Source organism: Coffea arabica, chromosome 4e, assembly GCF_036785885.1.
Source record: "Coffea arabica cultivar ET-39 chromosome 4e, Coffea Arabica ET-39 HiFi, whole genome shotgun sequence".
Lineage (NCBI taxonomy): Eukaryota > Viridiplantae > Streptophyta > Magnoliopsida > Gentianales > Rubiaceae > Coffea > Coffea arabica.
This window is the reverse complement of record NC_092317.1, coordinates 1,546,647-1,570,532: the sequence shown is the minus strand read 5'-3', so window position 1 is coordinate 1,570,532 and position 23,886 is coordinate 1,546,647. Positions and strand designations below refer to the sequence as shown.

At 37.5% G+C, this 23,886-nt stretch overlaps 2 protein-coding genes across 2 annotated transcripts; one reads left to right on the top strand and one right to left on the bottom strand.

Moving 5' to 3' along the window:
* The first annotated feature begins 5,002 nt into the window (after positions 1-5,002).
* LOC140005866 (protein HOTHEAD-like) lies at positions 5,003-11,321 on the top strand. The gene is made up of 6 exons (XM_072047000.1): positions 5,003-5,234; positions 5,590-5,977; positions 9,297-9,607; positions 9,725-10,110; positions 10,270-10,838; positions 10,998-11,321. The coding sequence occupies exons 1-6, from the start codon at positions 5,150-5,152 to the stop codon at positions 11,050-11,052; spliced, it is 1,794 nt and encodes a 597-aa protein (XP_071903101.1). The 5' UTR covers positions 5,003-5,149; the 3' UTR covers positions 11,053-11,321.
* Positions 11,322-11,600: 279 nt separating this feature from the next.
* Positions 11,601-18,270, bottom strand: LOC113742546 (receptor-like serine/threonine-protein kinase ALE2). The gene is made up of 10 exons (XM_027270402.2): positions 17,595-18,270; positions 16,788-16,913; positions 16,513-16,695; positions 16,245-16,352; positions 16,032-16,142; positions 15,582-15,953; positions 14,626-14,919; positions 13,750-14,142; positions 13,349-13,592; positions 11,601-12,917 (listed from the first exon to the last, which is right to left on the bottom strand). Exons 1-10 carry the CDS (start codon positions 17,668-17,670, stop codon positions 12,263-12,265), a joined length of 2,562 nt encoding a protein of 853 aa, XP_027126203.1. The 5' UTR covers positions 17,671-18,270; the 3' UTR covers positions 11,601-12,262.
* Between the last annotated feature and the right edge of the window lie 5,616 nt (positions 18,271-23,886).

Below are 23,886 nucleotides of genomic sequence, written 5' to 3'. Positions count from 1 at the left end.
CCTCTTAATTCGCTAGTTTTTAGGTATTCAAAAGTCCCCGTCTCCCACTCTCTAGTCTGTCTATAGCGAGGGAGAACATAAGAAGATTTGTGATTGATTGATGGATGAATTACTCAATGCAGCTTAAAGCCGCCTTCATTCGATGGGTAGAGTGTGAATTAAGGTACTAAACACATCCTTTTTGGACTTATTAAGCCTCGTATCATGCTTTTACTCGTTCGGGATAAAAGAAATTCCTTTGGTGTAATATTAAGTGCGGACTTGGCTCCTCTTTAATAGATTCTCATTTCATTTTTTCGTAGTATATATTTGAATGTATGACACGTGCTTTTATTTATTAATAAGGGTTAATATGAATCAAATTTAAAATGATCATATCCTTTTCTAATAAATGAAAACGGATCCAAATCTTATTAAATGCCTCTTGTCGACTAAAATTTCTCTGACATTCCATTTCCACTAGATGAGACTATCTTGAATGTACTCTCAGAATGTGATAAAACTCCAACCACCTCTTACTGCTTATCAAAGCGCCCACCATCATTTACTACGGTCCGTCCTATTAGATACGGTTAGATTCAATGTTTTTAAACCAGACTGGAGAGTGAATCCAAAAACTTTTCGGTTCACGGTTCAATCGGTTCGACTCCGATTCAAAGATTTAATAATTTTTTATTCTTTTTAGTATTAAAAATTTTGAATAAAACTAAAATATTTGTTTTAAAAAATAAATACTTAATAAAAACCGATTGAACCTTCTGATTTTGACAGGTTCAATTAATTCTTTGGATTTTTAGTTGAATCGGACCGGAGGCATGGCCGATTCGCGGTTCAACTAATCGAACCGGCTGATCGATCTGATTTTCAAAACATTGGTTAGATTTGATTCTCTACGCATTTCATTTGAAAACAATGATGAAAGAAACAAAAACAAAAACAAAAAACAAAAAATTGCATCAACATTCTTCCCTAACCTAAACGGACAAAAGGAAGAGAATAAATGAAAAGAATTACTATACATTACTAGTCTACTTTATTTGTGTGGTGGACGTAAGTTTAGATTGAAAGATGATAGGGTCATGAAATGTTAGCTAGGTGCATTGAGATACCCGGTAAACGTATATACTAGATTTCACTTCAATATATGATTGACCCCACTACTGTTTTACATATAGCCACGACATGAAATTTAGACATTGATTCCTTTATTGTTCCATTTGATGACAATCATCAAACACCCCAAATATGGAAATTACGTGAAATAGATTGGATTAGTTCTTTATCCATGATAATAACGTGAGATGTTCTTCTTCGTTAGGTATTTTGTCTAACATCCAACTAACTACTCATTGAGTGGTTAACCATCAAAAGAGTTTTAAAGTTTTATTTGAGTGTAGGTTGAGGGATTAAATCCCTACCTACATTCTAAAATCTAGATTTTTCTAAAAATGTTATCAGCGGGTGCCTACGTATCCATTTGGGATGACGGTGATTCAATCCTCTCCGAATTTTTCTTGGCCTCTTCAGGTCCCTCCTCCCTCTAAGTGCATCAAGGTGAGGATTAAAGGGCATAATGAAATATTGCTAATGCGTAAGTGATCTGTGTGGTGCTAGAAGCCTACCTCACTCGTAGTGATAATTAGAATCAAAATCACTCACCGTACCAAAGTCAAAATAAATAAATAAATAAATTACTAGGAGAAGCAACACATTATCCTTGCAGGAGGTGAAATAAAATTGACTAATCATTTGATATGGTCCACTACTTTTCTCCCTGTCTCATGCTATACATTGCCCTTGATGGTGCATGACACAAGAATCAAATTGCAGGCGCTTTAATACGAAACAGTGAAGGCCCCTGTGAAGGACGTACACACCAGCTGGTGTATGGCTAACAATAAAGAAATGAACTGTTTCTGTTAAATCAGTACCTTAAATGAATTTACAGAATAATTCTAATCAGTTTTCGTTAATTATACAGCTAGATAAGTAGCAACGTTTCGTGTGGTTTTGCCCAGAATGGAATCAATGTGGCAGGTTTGAGATGTACTTAATATATTGAATGCACATTCAGGCAAGGGCATGCATGTTCTTTATAATTTCTTGTGGATCTCCTGCGACATGTCAGAGAAAACCAGGCTCCAAAACAACCTACAGCCAGTACGTATATGCTATTGGTCTCATTTAAAATAGTTACTACAAGTTCCGTCATTCTCCAATCTTCAGAAACCGCAAGAAACTGATGATCCAACTCGATGAAATAAGCGGAGGATAGGATGAGCTTAAAATAACTCACTATTTAACCTTACTCTATTAAAAGAAAGTTTTCAAGAGACGGGGGTGAAGACGATTTTAGTTTAAGCTGTTGGCGCATGTTAGGTTGTCATGTTATTATTGGCTTCGGCGCCCATTCTCTCATCGCAGGTTAAAGTATTGATTATGGTCATGGCAGTTGTGGTATTGCAGTAAAGAGACTTTGATCTACCTAACTACCTTTTCCTTTCTTTCATCTTCTCTTTTTTTGGTCAATGATCAGGGTCTGGCAACTTGGTTGTGCACACAATTGAATCTTCTTGAAGAAAATATCTGATGCATTACTCATCATTAATATTCTATAATCAGAAAAGCTAATACAATATCATGATACCCCTTTACTGAGTCTCCTTAATCCGAAGAATATAAGAGCTGAGGTTGCTACTGATCTTTTTTCTATTGCTCTCATTATCAGAAACCATGGTCATCCATGTTGCTCGGGATTCATGTACGGGTGCCGGATTCGTGTATGTATCTAAGTGTCTAATTCGTGAATCATCTAAAATTAGAATACAAGGACACTTATAAAGACTCAAACATGGGCACGTGGGTACGGCAAAATTTCTAGTAAATATAAGAATTATACAGTACAACCAACAAACAAGTCACGGCTCGCTGCCGAGGAGCGAGAAATACTGTAACATTTTTTTGATGTGATGTATGTGAGATAAAAAGATAATTGAAAAATGTGTTGATGATTCAAGCAAGCGAGAGTGCGTGTAAATAAGGCGGAAATAATACGTAAACCAAATACACTATATATAGATAGCCATTTAATGAACTTTTGTAGAGGTCAATGATTCATGCTTCATTATAGCAAGTACTAGATCGCATCACATGGCGGCATTGCTAAAACTCTGCATTTTTCAACACAAGAATCCGCTATCATGAATCTTCAAGCCCTAATAAACAGTATCTTAGCATGTACCTTGTGAATTAGCCCCAATCCATTTTTTGGGGTCTGAAACACTTATATATGAGAATAGATATTAGATTACAGACACATAGGCCCAACTTCCAAGGGTTTGGACAGAAATCCTGCATTAGCTTTTTAGAAGTCGTGACAGTGGCTGAAAGTAGAGATGGAAATGCGTAATTTTCTGGAGTTTTATATTTAAAAAAATACATTTGCATCTATTTGATATGTTTGAAGTAAAAAAAAAGAAAATAGAAAATTTGTTCACAAAAAATTTAAAATTTTTTTTAGAAAACAATAATGGTGATCTAAACAGACCTTTAAGTTTAGATGTTCGGAACTCTAAATTTGAAAAGTTAAAAATTCTCAAAAAATTACTTTTAAATATGATGCCTTTCCCTACATATACTTGTTGGATTTCATTTTAGGCACATGCCATGCATCCTATACTGAATTGCATCAAACTTTGAACTTCTAGTCTTCTATCTTAAAATGTGGAGAATTGTGTACCAAACTTTCCCCAAAAAGGTGATTGGTTAAAAAAAAAAAAATTAAATCGGGAAGACAAAAGAAACACACGTACTATAACCAATCTTAGTGACAAGATAAAGTAATCCACACAAAACAAGATTATTGTTAAAATCCATGAGTTTTTAATTAAAACAGATGTGATATACATTGAAATATGTAATTAATCATCATGTTATTTATCTGGCACACAGGATATATCGTATTAAATCTTGAAGAAAATTCTCTATGAATAGTATGGAGTGGTTGTGACTAAATGATCTACAGTCGATCCATAAATTCAATCAATTAAATCTTAAAGAAGAAAAAAAAAAGAATTACTTAAAAACACGCGCCAATAAATTTGATGATAGTCCTTTTGTTTTTTTTTTTTTTTCCCTTCCTTTGTAATTTACGGCCATACACAAGTATTGGACCACTTAAAGCATTTATTTTTGTTAACCCCTCTTCAGTTTTCCCATCAGTTTCTTAACTTTTTCTGGATAAATTGATGAGGTTCATCAAATACTGCAGCAAGAACTTGAGACTGAAGCTAGTATTTCCAACTTTCCAGGATGATTGGTGGTGCCATTTTATCTTTTTTTGTTTCTTGTTTTCTGCGGTGGTAATTGAAGAGTAAATTGCAACTCATGAAAATGGTCATGAGAAAGTCCTTGACGACTACGGTACCATCCTCCATAAACTCCAGCCTCAGAAAGTTAGTAAAAGCTCAGCTTAAATAACCAACTGTAATGGTAACGGAAGGTGGTAACTAGGTGGTGCTGCTGCTATTGTGATTTGTGAGCTGTCCACGTACATAATACTGAACTGAGATGAGGGATGATGATCATAAAAGTAATCGAACGGCCATGCATTCATTAGCCTCAACTGCACCCATTTAATTCACCCCATTCAATGTGTGCTCCCAGTTAGAGATTTCGTGACATTTAATACTACTGGAAACAAGAAAGTTAGGGGGGAAATTTTTTTTGATTTTGATGAATCAGCGGCCCCGATCAGCATCAGCATTATTTCAACAACAATTGTTTTGCCATATCCTATGTTGTTAAATGCTAATTATCGCATTCGGCATTGTTGTTATTATTATTATTATTATCATTTCTGCCTTGTTTACGGGATTTTTGCAATGCATGACGAGGAGTACAGTTACACACAGTCACACGCTGTAGTGTGCGAGCAATGAAATCATGGTTGCGGGTATAAATATGCGCTATGTAGGTGCGGAATACACGCAGAACAAGGCCAACCAAGAGCAGCCACATCAGAGGGAGAGTGCAAATTGAGGGAAAGGAAATTCCATTCTTCTCTCTTTCAAAATTTTTACGACTAGTATAGTTTATTGGTTCTGAGGGAGCTGCTGGTCTCTGAGCCTCTCTGTCCTTTTATCTATCAATGGCTTTGCTGGTTGGTGCATCAGCTTTGAAGCTCCTTCTCTCTTTACTTCTATGCCTCAACACTCTCACTTCCTCCTGCCAAGGTTCTCTCTTCTCCCTTTCTTTCTTTCTTTCTGTCTTTCACCTTTTTCTACTTCACTTCTTCTTCTTCTCGAGAAACATTATGGTTCAGATAACTCAAGTTCATGTGCACTTCGCGAAGCATGAATTAGTTTTCTTCCTGTCCCATATATATAGTTCATGTGTACATTCTTGACAACATATAGTAGAATATTCCATCAAATGATTCATATCCACATCCATGTCATGTAGTTAATTAGTATATAATATAACTAATGTGCTGGCTAGTAGTTCACACCAGTCACACTCAAATTTTGTAGCAACCGTTTACTCTTTGTAGTTAGGGGCACAGAGTTAATGTTGCTGTTGTTGGTGCAGGGAAGGATCAGAGAACATGGGAGAGTCGATACCCGTTCATCAAACGTGCGAGTTCGTTTTCTTCGTCAGAATCGGTGACACCGGGGCCGGAAGGCGGGGATGGCGAAGGATACGACTACATAATAGTGGGAGGTGGGACGGCAGGGTGTCCCTTGGCGGCCACGCTATCTCAGAATTATAGCGTGCTGCTGCTGGAAAGAGGGGGAGCTCCCTTTGGGAACGTCAATGTGTCCTTCATGCAGAACTTCCACATCTCCTTAGCCGACACTTCATCATCCTCCGCTTCCCAATTCTTCGTTTCCACCGATGGGGTATTGAATTCCAGGGCTAGAGTTCTTGGTGGGGGCACTTGCATCAATGCTGGCTTCTACACCAGGGCCAGCTCAAGGTACGTACAACTCCCCTACTACTCCCTCGTTTTCACTCCCTTTTTCTGCACATATTTGCTGCCCCAAAATGCAGATCCAACTCTCTTCTTTTCCTCATCTTTTCTGCAAAAATTTAAAAAAAAAAGAAAAGAAAAAAGAAAGCCAACAATAACTAATGCTAGTTGTTAAGGTTGCTAACAAGTAGACTGTATGTTAATGCACAAGTAGAATTGTTAATGTAGGATGCATAATTATCTAACAAAACAATGCTAAACGGCAGCCTAAATTAGGATTCTTTAGTGTTGGCGGGGCTTATGCATCCCGCAAGAAGAAAACTTAGCAGTACTTTAAAGGGTAGTTTTTCAGAAATAAAATTTAATGTGGCCCACCACGTAGAGAACTTGGTATTGAGTATCTATGGCTCTCCCTATATCGAGTGAAAAGTGCAACTCGATAAATTATTACTGTAGTAATTAAGCATTTTGATGGCTAGTAACAGTGTGTCACAGCACCAATTTAGTTAAATTTTGTGCTGTCCCAATATCATTTATCCACTCTAATTTTTTTCGCTTACAAAGTAAATGAAATTTAATAGAAAAAGATAGTGCTGGAGCGGCTAACTTTATCTGGAAATCCTTACCTTGGGAGGGACTAGGGAGCATTGAGTGAGTAACGACAAACTACTGCATCATCGCCTTGATAAGGTTTGAGGTTGGAGTCTGTTTGCAGGCTAGGTGCAATTTTTGACCAAACACAACCATCAATGTTTTTGTGTAACGCTATGTTTTCAGATTCAGACCGGATATTGACTCGGTCGAGTTCAGGGTTAGGGATGAATGGATTCGATTAGAATTGAATCGGATGACATTATAAATAAAATTATTTAAAAATTAAAATATTGTATGTAAAATATCTAAGAGCATGTTTATATTAATAAAGATATATTCATATATATTTGATGTTTCAAATATATTTAACAAAAAAAATATTTAAAAAAAATTAGAATGATCAAGTAGCAATTCATATTATTCAATGAACATTAACAAGTTTAGAACTAAAATTATGGACTTGATTGAAAAATAACACCAAACTTTAGGATACCATTTTATAAAGTATGAAATATTTGAGGTATAGTAATAATTTTTAACAACCTAATCGTCAAAACATAATATTAAAAATGCTTTGACCTTTAAAAAAAAAAAAAACTTTGACACCAAACCGGTTCTTCCGGTCAAATCTAGTCAAACCTGGTTAAACCCGACTTTTTACCTGATTTGACCGAGTTTCTATCTATTCGGTTTTTTATAATAATTCGGACCGGACATTTGGTTGGTTTTCGGTTCGACTGATCGGACCGGCTAGTCCTATTCGAGTTTAAAAACATAGGTGTAATGTACGAAGCGATATATAATAAGAAATTGGGGCAAGTGCAATTGGTTTTAGGCGCAATTGATGCTATTGTTATGCTCTTTTACAATTTAGCGTACACTCTCATATAATTTTATTGTTTTTTATGAGTTGGCGTACGCTTCTGTAACTAACTTTTGTTGTATTTTATGAAATATAATATAATTATATGAGTGTATATCAAATTATGAAAAAATATAATATATATTTTTTACAATTTAGCGTACACTCTCATATAATTTTATTGTATTTTATGAGTTGATATACACTTCTATAACTTTGACTGTACTTCGTGAAATATAACAAAGTTATGTTAGTATACATCAAATTATAATAAAAAAGTACATAGTATTAACTGCGTCTAAAGCCAACCTTACCTGCCCCAAACTAGTTGAAGAGACTAGTCGGCGTTGGAGCGGTACGGGCACCAGGCTGTAGTTTAGAACCTAAGGTCCCTCGTGTTGAGGTTGTTGCCATAATTTACACTCTTTTCACAAGATTGAATTGAACTCCACACCCAAATCCACCTACCCCGCTGCAACTGCAACAATGGGACTATTTCCGGGCTGGAAAAAAAAAATTTTCCAAGTGCTTTTTATTTTTTACATGAAATAAGAAAATGAATTTGTTTGCATATCAAAATTATTTCAAATATTATTTTGCATGTATCATAAATATGCTGTATAATCAAGTTGTTGAAGATCAGTTCTGCCAATTGTTATTCCCAGAACTCAATTTAGCTGGTATATCAAAGTTTTCCCTAATATATATACATATTTTGTTGCCCTTTTCTTTCCCTAAATGTGAGCTTAGTTGTTTTCTGGTAAGTCAACTTCATTATCTAGTATAATGTGTTGCATTAATGCATGCAAGCACCTCAAGTCTCTGTCTTGCTTTTCGAATGGACGTCTTTGTCAAAATTCGTGCATTCAGAAGTCATAAACTCGCAACCCACACCACACAAGAAGTGTTATGGTCCATCATTCATAACATAAAATAGTACTGTAGTAGCATCGCACAAGCCTGTGTGGTTGGTCTATATATATATGCATATACCATATATGGGACTATGGAAATGAAAATTATATCACTCCCCGAATCATGACACTACATTAATTGGCTCCCAAATCCGAATGACCAAATTCCCAACGAAACGTTCCAAGAAGAAATTATTAAATGGTAACACAGCAACTTCATGAATTGTCATCCGACCCTGATCAGAACATTTATGAGTTTCTGACATCTTTATTTATATTTGGTGCTTGGTATTGAATGCCAGGGAGGCCCTCATATCCCCGAGTGTTCAATGCCCCAACCCGTCGCTTGTGGAAACCCCTTTTTTTGTTTCTTTTTGGGCTGAATTAATCTGCTTCTTTGTCTTTGTCTAGAATCAAAAGTGATTAGGTGCAACATAAATTCAAAGACCAACGAAGCATTTATGGGTTCCCATAGCAAAAGAGGTCCCCCAGTCCCAACTACCACCCCAGACAACGTTATAATCGTTACTAATTAGATACTAGTGCTATAGTTGTCCGTCCCTGTGCATGGATCTCCAACCTATTACTATTACTAATATTAGCACGAGTCCTTTCGCTCTCAGCCCCACATTGCACCTCCCTTTCCAGTAGGTGACCGCATTAAAACTATCAGACTCTGCATTTCTAACCATTCTCACCTCGTTTAACTGCATATAAATGCATCAGTTAGTTAGCATAGCAAATTGACACATGAATTGAAAAAGTTACTATTAGAGCATACGTCCATTGAATTAGCGAGTAATCAGTAGGAACCCTCATAGACGACTTGTGATTTTCGTCAAGGAATCCTTGGTGCGCTGAAATAATCCTTTGCTGAGTGTTATACTTCCACGTATATTTGATGGAGGTGACTCGTGAACATGTTAAAATTAAAAAAAACTCTTCAAATTTGCAGTTACATCAGGGAAGTAGGTTGGGATGAAAAACTGGTGAATGAGTCCTACCCCTGGGTTGAAAAACAAGTTGTTCACAAGCCAGACCTTGCACCTTGGCAGCAGGCATTAAGGGACAGTCTCCTAGAAGTTGGTATATCCCCGTTTAATGGCTTCACCTATGATCATTTATATGGAACCAAGGTTGGTGGTACCATCTTCGACAGATTCGGCCGCCGTCACACAGCTGCCGAGCTACTTGCCTCTGCCAACCCTGAAAAGCTCAGTGTATTGATACATGCAACTGTTCAGAAAATTGTCTTTGACACAAGGGGTATGTAATTACCAAAAGATCACCGCTTACCGATAATCTGAAGATGTGCAATTGTCACCACTAGCTAGTTATAGTGGCCTTCTTGTAAAAAATCATGATTAAGTGTGTTTGGTACAGGGAAAAGGCCTAGGGCCACCGGAGTCATCTTCAAAGATGAAAAGGGTATCCAACATCGAGCATTCCTATCAAGGGATACGAGGAGTGAAATTATATTGTCCAGTGGAGCGATTGGGAGCCCTCAACTCCTGCTTCTTAGTGGGATCGGACCAAAAGCAGACCTTAAGAAATTTAACATACCTACGGTGCTTAACAATCCATTTGTAGGGAAAGGGATGGCTGATAACCCCCTCAACACAATCTTCATTCCCACCAATGGCCCTGTTCAACAGTCGCTTATACAGACTGTTGGAATTACCAAGATGGGAGTGTACATTGAAGCCAGCAGTGGATTTGGACAGTCCACGGACAGCATTCAGTGCCATCATGGAATCCTTTCAGCTGAGGTGAGTAGTAAAATCAATTTCCATTTGGTATTGGTTTCTCTTGATACATAATGGATGGTTATTGTGATGCTGCCACTGGACCACTGGGCCACTGGGCCAGTGGCCTGTTATTTCTCTTTCATATTGAAGTTAATGTGCTCTGATATTGTCATTACTCAGCTTGGGCAGCTTTCTACAATTCCACCAAAACTAAGAACACAAGAGGCAATTCAAGCATACAGAAAAAGAAAAAGAGACCTTCCACATGAAGTCTTCAAGGGAGGTTTCATTTTAGAAAAGATTGCCAGGCCTTTGTCAACAGGCAAAATTAGCCTGATCAACACCAATGTTGACGACAACCCCTCCATCACCTTCAACTACTTCAGCCATCCTCGTGATTTACAGAAATGTGTCAATGGTATACGCATTATGGAGAAGATTGTAAACTCAAACCGTTTCACCAATATCTCACAGTGCAAGAAAGAAACGATTGAGAAGGTGCTCAATATGAGCGTGCAGGCCAATGTTAACCTCATACCAAAGCAAACAAATGACACCAAGTTCTTGGAGCAGTTCTGTAGAGACACTGTAGTCACAATTTGGCACTACCATGGTGGATGTCACGTCGGCAAGGTGGTAGGTCCTGATTATAAGGTCCTCGGTGTCCAAAGGCTCCGTGTCGTGGATGGTTCAATATTCAGAGATTCTCCAGGCACTAATCCTCAAGCCACAGTGATGATGATGGGAAGGTAATCAAAATATATAGATATGCGAGTATACTCTGTGATTTTTCTACGGGCAAAATACACACCGCATCATAACTGTATCTATCTTTTTGTGTGAATATGACGTTTTAAAGAGCTACTGGAAGCACTTACAACAAGGATTTCATTTTTTGTTTCGTGCAGATACATGGGAGTGAAGATATTAAGAAAAAGATTAGGAAGAGCGGCAGGCATTTAGACTTCTGCACTGTAATCCATTGAAGAGATCAATGAACATTGTTTGTCCACAACGTAATTTTTGTGACTTGTATTTGCTGGTTGGTGTTATATAGATAGAACGGCAATGGTTGCTTCCATTCAATTCAATCCATTGTATGTATTCAGAAGAAGTTTGTGTCATCCTGTCCGTCAACCTTCAGTTGGTTACTTAAGCTTGTTGCCGACTGTTGTTTCATTTCTTGCTTGTTGGCAGTGTACAATATAAAGTATTTCAAGTTAAAAGCTTCATGGTTTTGTGAATTCGACTTGTGAATGTTCCTTCTTGTGCTCAGGGGAAAAAGCAGAAAACCATTTTATTATGTGAAAATTTTTGTTTCCCCTAAAGATCAAAGAGTAAAATGTTGCTTACATATATATAGAGGTGAAACGCAAAGTAAAACTGAAAGTACGTAGTTTCGTAATCAGAAATCTTGTTGGAATAAGAGGAGATCATGAGTCCGTCTGGCTGCCACAAATTTCCTATCACAGACTGGGTGCCTTTTATTGCTGTAATAGGTAATGCAAATATTATACGAGTAATAATAGTGATGAGAATAACCATAGTTAAAAGGATAATAATGGGTATAGTTCAGACGTCTCAGTTACAGAATATCAGGTCCATCAGAAATAGAATATTTATGCAGGTTCAAATAGCCAATGAGGTCTATATACAGGGGATATGATTACACATCTTGGTACTCTTGGATGACAGCTCTATTCAAACTTCAGAGATTTGGATGCCCTCAAAAAAGGATTGTGAAATAGCTCTAAAGCCATGCACTTTCTTGCTCAATAACAGTAACTAAGGTTACAAAGACAAGTGCATGATCTCTTTGCAAAATGACTATGGGGAAACTTATGAGATGTCTTGTCCTGCTTAGCCGAAGATTACTTACAAACTGAACCAGACAAAGTTGCATCTTTTGCTCCGGAATTTTTTCAGACGAAGCTTCCACTGAGTGCCATATGGTGCGGCTACATTTCAATTTTTATTTGGTAATTGCACAAATGGCGGCCACAATATGCACAGCCTTCCATTACTAAATAACAGCCTGATCTTACAGCTCCATATTTTACTGTATGTCTCTTTCTTGCAGATTGCATCTTTAAACCTTTGGGCAACAATAAACTGAATCTGGAAAAAAATTATTGCCTAAATGGGGCCTTTGACTCATCATAGGTAATACTGATTAAAATCCATGCTCACTCATGCTGCCACTGGACAGCCCCCTCAAGCGTTCCCAGAAACGCCTTTTTCTTACCATTTTTAGGGGAGCAGAATTAAATTGTCTCCTAAAAGATCCAGATTCTTGTCTTTCAAAGCCAGCAGGTACAAGATTAGTTGACAACGCTATCTTGTCTTCAAAAGTCGAGTCCACGCCTTCCACTGCATACTCGGCAATAGAAGCTTCGCCTATATCACCTGAAATTCTGCTATGCTTACTATCTATGTCAATAGAAAAGTCATCCTGGCTGCAACTTCTTGACATTAATCCTCTTGTTTCATCAAACTCATCACAGACAAGCTTCAATGCTTGAACAACTTCTCCCATAAATGGACGATGAGATACTTCAGGTTGCACACACATGGATGCAATTGCAGCAAATTTGGCAACACTATCATATGAAGCGTTTGGCTTTAGAGTAGGGTCTATAATTGTTTCCAAACCTTCGTTGGTTGTGAGAAGCGGACGAGCCCAAGCAACAAGATTTTCTTGGCCTGGGGGTTGTGATAAATCCACAGGCTTTCGCCCAGTTAAGAGCTCAAGGAGCACTACACCATAGCTGTAGACGTCACTCTTCACTAGGAGATGACCAGTCATTGCATACTCAGGAGCAAGATAACTGCAACAGAGGAAGTTCATCCATTAATGGATCATGATTACAGAAAAAAAAACATAAAAAGAATTATAGAGGAAAAGCATTAAGTAATCATTTACAGCAGGAGAAAATAGCTAGACCAAATTGAATTCGAAAACAGTATCAGTTTCAATATTAGGCCATGTGATTCGTCTTTAGGTTAAGCTTAACGAAGCACAAGCAATAGGTTCAACATTACATGCCGCAAGTCCTATTTTCAGTGTAAGTATCATAATTTCTGTTCTTGGCCAATTTTGAACCAGATCTCTGCCAAAGCACGCCACAACTTCAAGCTGATTATTTTGCTTATTTTCTTGTGAATTGTTGTTATGGCTACAAAAACGCTTTCTAAACCCACCATAGAGAAGTAAAAGCAGCATAAAAGTACAAGGCAATAAGTCTGACATAAAGCATACCCAAAAGTTCCCATGACATGAGTTGAAATATGTTTGCTTCTCTCATCCAATGCTGTTCTAGCCAAGCCAAAGTCCGAAACTTTTGCTGTAAAATCGTGTTCTAAGAGAATGTTGCTTGATTTGAAGTCTCTATGTATTACACGTGGACTCGAGTCCTCGTGCAGATAGGCCAGACCACGTGCTGCTCCAAGAGCAATCTTCATTCGAGCACACCAATCAAGAGGACTTGCCTCGTTTTCAAGTCCTGAGAGCAGAAAGAATACGATGATCAAGAACCGAAATGAAAGTCACTTTAATAGACCTCGTATTTTTACCTCCTGATATCCTTCCCTTCCAAAACAAAAACAAAAATAATAAGAATTGAATGCTCAGACTTGATTAAGACTCCACGAGGCACGAACCATGTAAATGCGACTCCACACTTCCATTTGGGACCAATTCATAGACCAGGCATCGAGAATGGGCCTCCGTGCAGATACCTATCAATTTGACCAAGTTTCGATGGTGCAGCCGGCTGAGCATTTCAACTTCTGCCAAAAACTCACGGCTTCCTTGCCGATCATCCCTCTTTAAAACCTTCACTGCTACCTTCCTTCCATCATCAAGAATGCCACTGTATACAATTCCAAAACCACCTTCACCAATTACTCTTGAAGCGTGAAAGTTTTCGGTGGCTCTCCCTATGTCAGTCATACTGAATATCTTGGCAGTTCCAGTATATTGCAAGACACTAGAACTGAATGACATTGAATCTGAGGTGGGCTTGCTTTCAAGCATCAAGGACCCGTCTACACCTGCCAAAATGTTGTACAGAGTATGTAGATGCAACACAAGCCAAGACCTGAGAACTGCCTATTCTGCTTCTAGTCAATCTACAATCTAGACAGAAAGCCATAGATAACAGTGGAATCTAATAGAGGTCAAGTTGCTGGAATTCAAGAGTGATGCATGAAAAAATCTAGAACAGGAAATGGTGAGCCAGCAAATGTGGAGCTCCCACAGCAAGGTTTCATAACTTTCATGTATACTTAACATGGCAAGCCAAGACTGAGTACGGGGAGTAAGTTACAGGTAAGTTATGCAAGTAGAAATCAAGCCTGAACATAATTCAACTTATTTGATGAGACAAGGACACACTAAGGTAGAAGCAACAAAAAAGAACAGAACAATACATCACAACCATTTGTACCAAACGAAGAATTCAGATACTAGTTATTATTTTACCAGATAAACTGGACAAGCAAGCTGAATGAGGTGATAATAGAAGATGTTGATACCTGCTGGATTTACGTGAGTTGTTATTAGAAGATTTGGATCGTTGTCAGTTTCATATGTGCAGTAGCCACATTTTAACAACAAAAGCCAGATAAGTCCCATGCACACAACAACAGTTGTGGTACAAGATAGAACAATTACAATGACCACATTTCTACTAATCCTGTTCTTTCTTCTCCTCGGCACATCCACTCCAAGAGGCTTGATTGCCATCCCATCATTATCTATCCCATGATTTGGTTGGTCATTGATAGTAGCACTTGCTGAGGTCAATGAAGGTGGAGAGGGAGGTAGACCTGCAAAAGCATGATTTCTCAGATTCCACAAAGCACACATCTAAGTGGCCTAGATCAAATGCAAAAATGGAGTGAGACCTGCATGATAAGAAGGAATAATAACTAGAATAGAAGAATTAGAAAAAATTTCAGGTTGATTACTTACCCAAAAATGTAATTTGCCCTTGACAGCCCAGAAATTTCAGAAAAATAGATAGTAGGCATACAACAACGACAAAGAAAGGGAACAACAATGGAACAGAAAAAGTTTCAATCTAGGCATGATAAAAGTATAATAGCAATCCTGTAGCTAGCAATGGAATTATGCATGTAATTGACACTCTTTAGTAGATCCTTATGCACGACATCCACTATTGTCAGCCTTTACCTTTCCATTGCTGAAGTTACAGGTCATAGTACATTGGTTCTAAACACTGCTAAAACTAGTACTATGGTTTTGGGGAGATTTCATGAACTATTGGCTTGCTTCTCTAAGTATTGGAGTCCCCTCTTTCTAGCAACAAAATTGTTGAGATGAAATCACCTGTTTTCATAAGTATAGGGTTTGAAGTTGTTAATGGAGGCAGGAAGCACAATAATGGCTTGAAGAATATCATATAATACCACCATATGAGTAAATTTTGCAGCACTTATAAGCAGAAATGACTGATAATGTTAACCACCTGGGTAGTGGACGTATAACACCTCGTACTTGCCAAAGAGCGAAGTCTGCACAAAAATCTCTCTCTGCCAGAACTTTCTATAGATTGAAAATGCAGTAGTGGCATCAAATTGCTCATCTTCAGGTACCAAATTGATGAGGACAATCGTTTTCTCTAATTGCTGGTTCACTGCATTTGCTCCCATGATCCGCACTTGGCTTCGATTCAAAGAAAGACCGGCAGAAATTTCCTTAGCAAGCTCGGAAACCAAGGGGAAAAATGTATATAGCGTAACACTGAGACGGAGGCTAACTTCAACAGGCCAAACACAGCCACAAGGTGATCCAGCAGGTGCATACGTCAATGGCTCAGTGCATGTCAGTGACGAACAGTCTAAAAAGTTTCAAAATTGAATAGTTTTTCAGAGGACCGTTAGAAGAACTAGCAAAAACCTGAAGGACATATACATACCGTGATTAGGAGGTGGAGGAGGGAGTGTCAAAATTGGAGATGGTGATGGAGCCTTTATGGTCTTTCTTGTTGAAGAACTTGAGGGAGAGATTATAGGTCTAGGTCTTGGCACTTGTAGAGAAAATGCATGATCAAATTAGCAAAATATTTGTTAATAATGCATCAATGTAGAACCACATGAATGTGTAAGGACCAAAATCAATATTCACATACTTCTAAGTTGACTCGCTGGTATTGCTGGTGATGGCACAAGTGCTGGTGCACCCTTGCCCTCTGCTGACGGAAGAGGAGGCTGAGACGGGGAGACTGCATGCCATGTATCTAACAGAACAGAAAAAAAAACTAGCATAATTACAGGTTCTTTGGTGCATATTTTCAAATCAGACAACATAAATTTTGTTTGACCCTAGCAAGACTGCAAGGCCCTTGTGCTGCGAGCTTTACCGAGAGAGGAGAAGAGGTCAAGGTCATTTTAACCTACCTTTCGGACTAGATGCCAGTGGAGAAAGCTGATCATATGGTTCACGAGGAAATTTGCTGAACCTGTTTCTCTTCCAGTGGTTTCTATGAAATGAGGCTGTCGGTGAAGAAACATAACCATTCGTTGGTTTCTTAAAATGGTGTCTGTGTGAAGTTGCATTGAAGTGTTTGTGTTGATTGAGCACTGCAAATGAAAAATTAAAGTATTGCAGATGTCATGAAAAATTGGTTTTCCTAGTTCTCGAGTTAGCATTGAAAATGAATTTAAGCAAGTACCAGTTCTTGGAGGGTAATAAACATGTGCTGGATAGCTGAAGGCTTTAGATTGAGGTGCTGCAGAAAGACCTCCATGCCTCTTTTGGCCAATGGTTGGAAAAGTTAATGTTGGCTGGGGAAGTGGTGCTGAAACATTACATTAGCAAAAGCAATATGACAAGCTATATTATACTATCGACAAGTGCGAATGCAAGTGGTTTCTGCAGCTTTACAAATGTGGATCACTTAAGCCCTCCTTCATGAATCGGGAGTCTCCTCCCTTCTCTTTTCGTGCAACAAGACCAGAATAAGCCAGCTGATCGAGCTGTTATGCCTACTTCTAGAACGACAGTGTAATGGTAGAGTTTTCGAATCAAGCATTTTTACTAAACTATTAACTTGTACAATGATGGTAGTAACTAATAAGATCAACTCTCTATAAACCATCGGACCACCAGAATGCCAAACGAATGCATTGCTAATAAGTTTATATTTCAAAGAATGTAGCACTGTTCTCTGTTATTCTTGAGATAATACGAGAGTTTTATTGGTCCATTCCAGCTAATGAATTGAGATTGTACGTTAGTTAAGCTGAGAAATGACTGAAAAACTTTATCAAAGATATCAACTCCAAACAACATTGACAAGCACGAGTCTTTCTGCATAATTGTAGACAGCTAATATTTAGCCTGAAAATCATGATTGGCGCACTGGTAATCGCCAAAAGGATGAAATAAATTAAGGGCTAAAAAGAATTACACGGATCAAAAGGGAAATTTCAGAAAAAACTGATCTAGAAAAACACTCTCACTAAAAGCAAATCATTACCTGCAGATCCTTGAACTGGCAATGGGCTGAGAATTATGAAATAACTGAGCGACATGAAAGCCAAAAGCATCCCCATTTAGCTCAAGAAAGAGTCCAGTAAGTTCAAGCATCAAGAACTTTCTTTTATCTCAGCCAACAATTTCAGAATTTAAAGAAACAATAATTCATTTTTCTAATACACTGAAAGGCTACATGTGGTGTAGCTCAGATTAAGGTACAAGACACTGACTGTACTTGGAGACCCACGGATGGTACTGGTGAAGTAATGAGAAGAAGGTGAGGCAGTGGAAACATTGGAACAGAGTTAGGTGGAGCTCCAAAGAACCCCCAGAATTACTAGCTGTTTTTCTGTTTACTGTTGATTGAGACTAAGCTCTCAGAGATTCAATACTGATTGTGGTAATGAAATGTTATCAGTTTACATAAGTCACTTAAACAATACTAAAACTGATCAAACAAAAAAGCAGATGCTGCAGAAACAGTAAAAGACTTGCAGATGCCATGTACAGCCTCTACAATGTAAAGAAAAGTCTGGTGGGGTTGAAAGAAGACATCCAATGGAGAGAATATATAATAAAAAGGAAATATTGAAACTGGTCAGTTTATGGATTTAATCCAGGTGGACTTGCCTAACACCTCTTCCAGTAATTGCACTTTATGATCATCGCTGCAATTGAGATTACAAACACTAAAACGTATATTCCTATATAATATTGCTTTACCAACTTGAAAAGTTGCGCTTAAACTCAAAGGTCAAAGTTCCTTCAGAGAAAAAAAAAAAAAAAAAAGCTCAAAGGTCAAAGTTAGAACTACTACCAAGGTATATCTCTTTTTTGAGTTTTTCAAAACACGCTGCTTATTCTTGCATAGAGTAATATAGGCAAATTACATGATATGCCACCACCCTTTGGATGCTGGGCGAGATCACAAATCAGATCAGAAGGACAAGTCTCAATTGGATGCTGGGCTTTATTTCTTCCCGTTTCTCATTAAATCACAGGTTAATTCAACATTTCCATATTCACATCTATTTGAAGAGCATGACCAACAACAATCACAACTTTTTTTTTTATCGAAATGTTAAATTAATTTTATTCATTGTAACAGAAATTTACGTGTGTGCGAGCAAAGGCTCGAAGAGCGGTAACAGTGAGACACTGACTCAAGAATAGTACAGCTTTGAATTTATGCTAGGACGACAGACATGTACAATCTGCCGTTGGGCCTTCATATCCTAGCCATTGAATTGGCTATAAATGTTTCACATCACCTAGCATTTTATATGTAAAATTGAATACCAAACTAGTATATAATGCTGAGTGTGTAGACAACTGTAGGAACGACAGATACAGAATGATTCTAGTGGGCATTATGGGATGGAAAAAAATGGTTATTATAACTCAATCAAGGTTGAATTTTTGTTGCAGAGTGGATTTTGGACTGTCCCACCTGCCACTCTTGAACAGGATGGTGCCTTGGTTTAGGTAGTTGATCTTGATTTTGGAATGTGGTGTTGGACACCACAGGGCTGCGTCAGGACAAAATGAGGCTGACACGGGGGTCTCAAGCATGGCGTCGGTGTAATTGGCAAACTGCTGGTGATAATTATTCGAAATAATATAATATTTTTTTAATAAAATATAATTTTATGTGAATTGCTTAGTAAAATTTCACAATAAAGACGTAATTATTACATATAGAATCCACGTGAACATTAACAGAATATCACACCTCTGCTGTAAGAATGTACAATAAATTTTCTTATCCTATATAAGACTGAGTTTTGATAAAAAAATGAATGAAATTTCAACCACATGGATATGAACTTTTGAGAAATGTGGGATTTTTGTAAAGCTTTTGGGTACAACTTAGGCCAGCATGTGTTTGAGTATGTTTACTAAAATGTCTTCATTACGGTACATTAAAATCTTTGATTTATGGAGACTTATTGATATTTTTGGATTGGGAACTTATTTTGAAATCTTTTTTGCACCACGTACAAAATACACAAACACATGCAAACCACACGACACGTGGCATCTAGATTTTGCCATGAAAAATCTATCCATTATCTATCCATGCAATCTCCTTTTAGGGTCTGTCTAAATTTAGATATGTTTTCGTTCTTATTATCTTTTTTTCACTTTTTATTGTCCGTACAAATACTATCTAGATTTTGCCTAGGCTTATTTCCTCCATTTTTAAATTATTTCTTCAACTTTGGACGGATTGTTTACCTGAGCTAAAAGGAGGTCACATGGCATCTGATAACTGTTAAGTTTATAAGATAGAGAATTGACAAGTTTAAACCTTGGTTTTTAATAGGAGTTTGTTTCTGTTGAAAATGAAAACATTTTCTGGAAGTGGGAGGATTATGGATTTTGTGATGTCACAGATTCTTTATTAACTGATTCTTTTTAAGGTGCGAGATAGGTTATATGATACACTTTGCTTTTTTTTTTTTCTTTTCACATGCATAATTTCAAACATGAATTGTCATATTTCATGACTATTTCTTATCAATTTATCTATCTAAACACCGGTACCAAGCACTCGTGCGATACGCCGCGTGCACTTTCCTTTTAGCATATAGAATTACAAAACGTACAAAAAAAAATTACATTATTTTTCAGAGACAGTTGATCTGACAGCTGCCCTGCCCCGCATAGGTGTAACTGAGCACGTGTTGAACTGAATTGGGTATCTTTCTGGCAATTTTGGCTGAGCCAGTTTCAGTTATTGCGTAGTTCTCCTCCTATCCTAGAATTTACACTGACAACCTTTTTGTCGATTTGTATTCTTTCTAGGGTCACTTTTCCCGAAGAGTATTATTGAGCAGAAGAAATTGTCGAGTGCATCATAAGAATTTTAGTGCATTTAAGCGTAATACACGCGCCCCAAAATACATTTTGGTACCATGGTATTTGCTAGATCAAACAAACAATAGTAGCATTCCATCCAAATTTGAGAGGATGCCCTTTTGTTATCCTTCCAAGGATCTCGGACTTCAAAATGCATTAATCGTGTCAATTTAACTGAAAAATGTCGATTTAGTCCTTATTTGCTCTCTTTTACGATTTCATTCCAATGCTGGATCCGAATCTTTTTCTCCATAATTTTTTATCCGATTTCATTATTATTATTTTGGGTGGAAATGGAAATGAAAAACTTCTCTTCTAATAATGGGCCATTTCAATCTTTCCTTTTCTTTTGTTCTTTTGACATTTGGAGGACTCCAGGCCGTGCAAGGTAATGGCAGACTGCCTCTCAGCACTCAGCAGTGAGCAGGTTAGGGGATTTAACCCGGGCAAGCAAACATGGGTTCAGTTGATCCTTCTGCTTGGGGCCACAATTTGGATTGATCCGATTTTTAAAGATTCAATAGTCCAAATTGTACCGCACAATTTGATGAAATAATAAAGTACAATCTGAACTATTGAATCTTTAAAGATCGGAACTACTCAATTGTGAGCCTTCGGTTGGTTCTGTCCAATTGGTATGTACTGCAGTCTAACTTGAACAGAATCACTTGAGGTCCAGCACATATTGGGCTCACTTACTGGTTTCCTCAAAAAGCACTTAAGCCTACTGTCTAATGTCCAGTCCTTAACCTAAAATCTTAATGCGTTTGCAGGTCCAGACCCATACTTAGTGCTGAAAAACGGACACCTGTTCCACTTGGGAGACCAGAATAAAGTAGATTCGATTTTGCCTGTTACATGATGAGGGAAAGGCTAATTCCATCTATTATTGTCCAAAAAATAAAAAAACGAAACTATATTATTCTGACACGGGTATGGTTTCGGCTTGCAAGGCCACAGTTTTCTACTCACTTGGTTTGGTTTCAATGGTTCTTTTTCTTCTTCATCGTCAGCAGAACCCGGGAATTTCGGAAATGGGAAAGTGAATTTCCTCCAAGCTGACCACGAAGGCCATCATATTTAAAAGACGGCTAATTACTGGCAAACAAGGAATCAAAGATGCACGCAAAGGCCATCATATTTTAAAAAAAAAAAAATTTTTGTCAGCTTGGCTGCCGGGCTGACTAACACCGGCAGCCCAGCATTTTTAAAAAAAATTTTCTTCCCTATCAGGTTGAGTAAACTTGGCAGGCATATAATTTCATACCATATCCATGTCAGAACAACATTATTCCGATTTTTTATTTTTTAGACAATAATTGAAGGAATTAGTTATGAGATCGTTGGTTCGACTTTTAAAGTATTCCCTTTCTAGGACGAAGTTTATGAAAAGTGCTAATGGTAATGGTGCATTCATTGTGTCCTAATGCGTTATTTCGGTTTTGAACTTGCAGAAAATGATTTACTTGTACTATAGTCCTGCTTGATGGCAAGAAATTATGCAACAAGGTAACCATAATGTGTTTTATGTAGGAAAGAGGAATTCCAATTCTTTCACGATACCTCTCAAGAAAAATCTCGAATTGGATCCCAAATTGACGGGTTAGTGTGAGCTTATCTATGCAGTCATGCACTCTTCGAATAGGAATCCATTTTCTGAAAGATCCTGACTTTCGTACTTTGGTGGGTCTCCAAGATCCTTTCGATGATTATGCAGGGCACAATAGAATGTCGGAATTGCGGTTTGTGACATGCGGTTCAATATTTGTCCAACATGGCAAACCCAAAGTGCTGAGTTATTCAAAATGTACAAGTTGTTATAGAGAAATTCCTTTGCCATCCTATGAAAACCTAAAAAAAAAAAAAAGACAACAGCCTACAATTTAATTTCCAACACACACACATATATATGTATTTTGCTTAGTCAAAGACAAGTTCCTATCATCAACGTCAAAATCAGTATAAAAAGTAAGAAGCCAGTTTGCCAAAAGAACCAATAAGGAGCAAATTGCTGAAATAAGGCTTAAAGTTAAATTTCCAAGCTTAGTTAAAAGACTTCAATTTTCAAGCAATTGGTCCTCAATATATTAAAATTACCTCCCATTGGACCCTTTCTAAGCACACCTGGTCTTTAGATCCAACTAGCACATTTTATACTATCTAAGTTCATTATTGACCGCCCATTTAGGGGGCAGAAACTGGGAGCTGAAAACAGGGTAGACTAATAACTTGAGAATTTTATTGAGTAACTAGGCTTTTTATTTTTTATTATTTTTTTTTGTTTATTTGGGGGGGGGGGGGGGGTTTGATAGTAAACAACGGGTGTACAAATATCAAAGAATTTATTTTGCTAATTTTGAAAAATGCTGCTCCAAATGCATTTTTCTGGATTTTCTGTAGAAAAATTACTGTAACAATTTAATATATGTGAAATAAAAAGGTGATAGAAAAATATGTTCACGGAAAACCAAACAATTTTTCTGAGGAAAATCGCAATCCACATACCCATGATCGAAGTCACATTTTGGCAACGCATAAGTAGATTTTTGCCAAAAAAAAAAAAAGGAAAAAGGAAAAAGGAAGACCATTTATTATCTTGACAGTTGACACGCGCTCTAAGATGAACACGGTTTATCTTAGAAAATCAAGAAGAACTGCCTGCCGTATGTAAACACTGGACTGGAGAACCCAAACCACTAAGGCATTATCACGCGGTTGCAATATGAATGGTAAATTATTAGTTAAATAAACAAATGCCTACTATTCATTCAGTCAACAAGGTCGTAGAAATTGCTTGCAAAAGCAAGTTACATGAACAAGAACACTCAGAAATTAGGTCGTGGATGGTGTTGGGTTCCCCTCCAACTTCATTATTAGTAAATCAAATTGTTTGAATCTTTCATCGGATCAGATCAGGTACTTCTCCAATTGCCTACTTCCCTTGCCCAACTTATTGCGTTGGTGCACTTTAAGACGTGAAAAATCACACCACCAAATGGACCCTTCACCATCCCTATCCCACTAATTCTTGCCCCATGCAATATTAAATTTTAGCACATCCTAACGTAGGGACCTTTTTTTTTTTTTTTTTCAAATAATTTTTCCCTGGCACATGAGGAGTAAGAAGATTTAAGACGCAAGGAGAAAGAACGGAGAATTTGAACCCTAACATAGGGACTGTGGTTGACTTGAGCTTAGTTGGATCGATTAAGCTTTGCTTGATCATTTATATGTTTTGAATTTGTCTTTGTTTCGTATTATTGAGACTGATCTCGAGTGCGAATAATTTGTGGATTTCTTGTTTACCATTATACAACATTTTGTACGAATAAGGAGTTATTTTGAAGTTAAGTTTGGTGAATGAAGTAGATTAGTAGCATTAAGTCTTCGGGGCTATGATTTGTTTAGGCCAGAACTATAGCCTGCAAAGC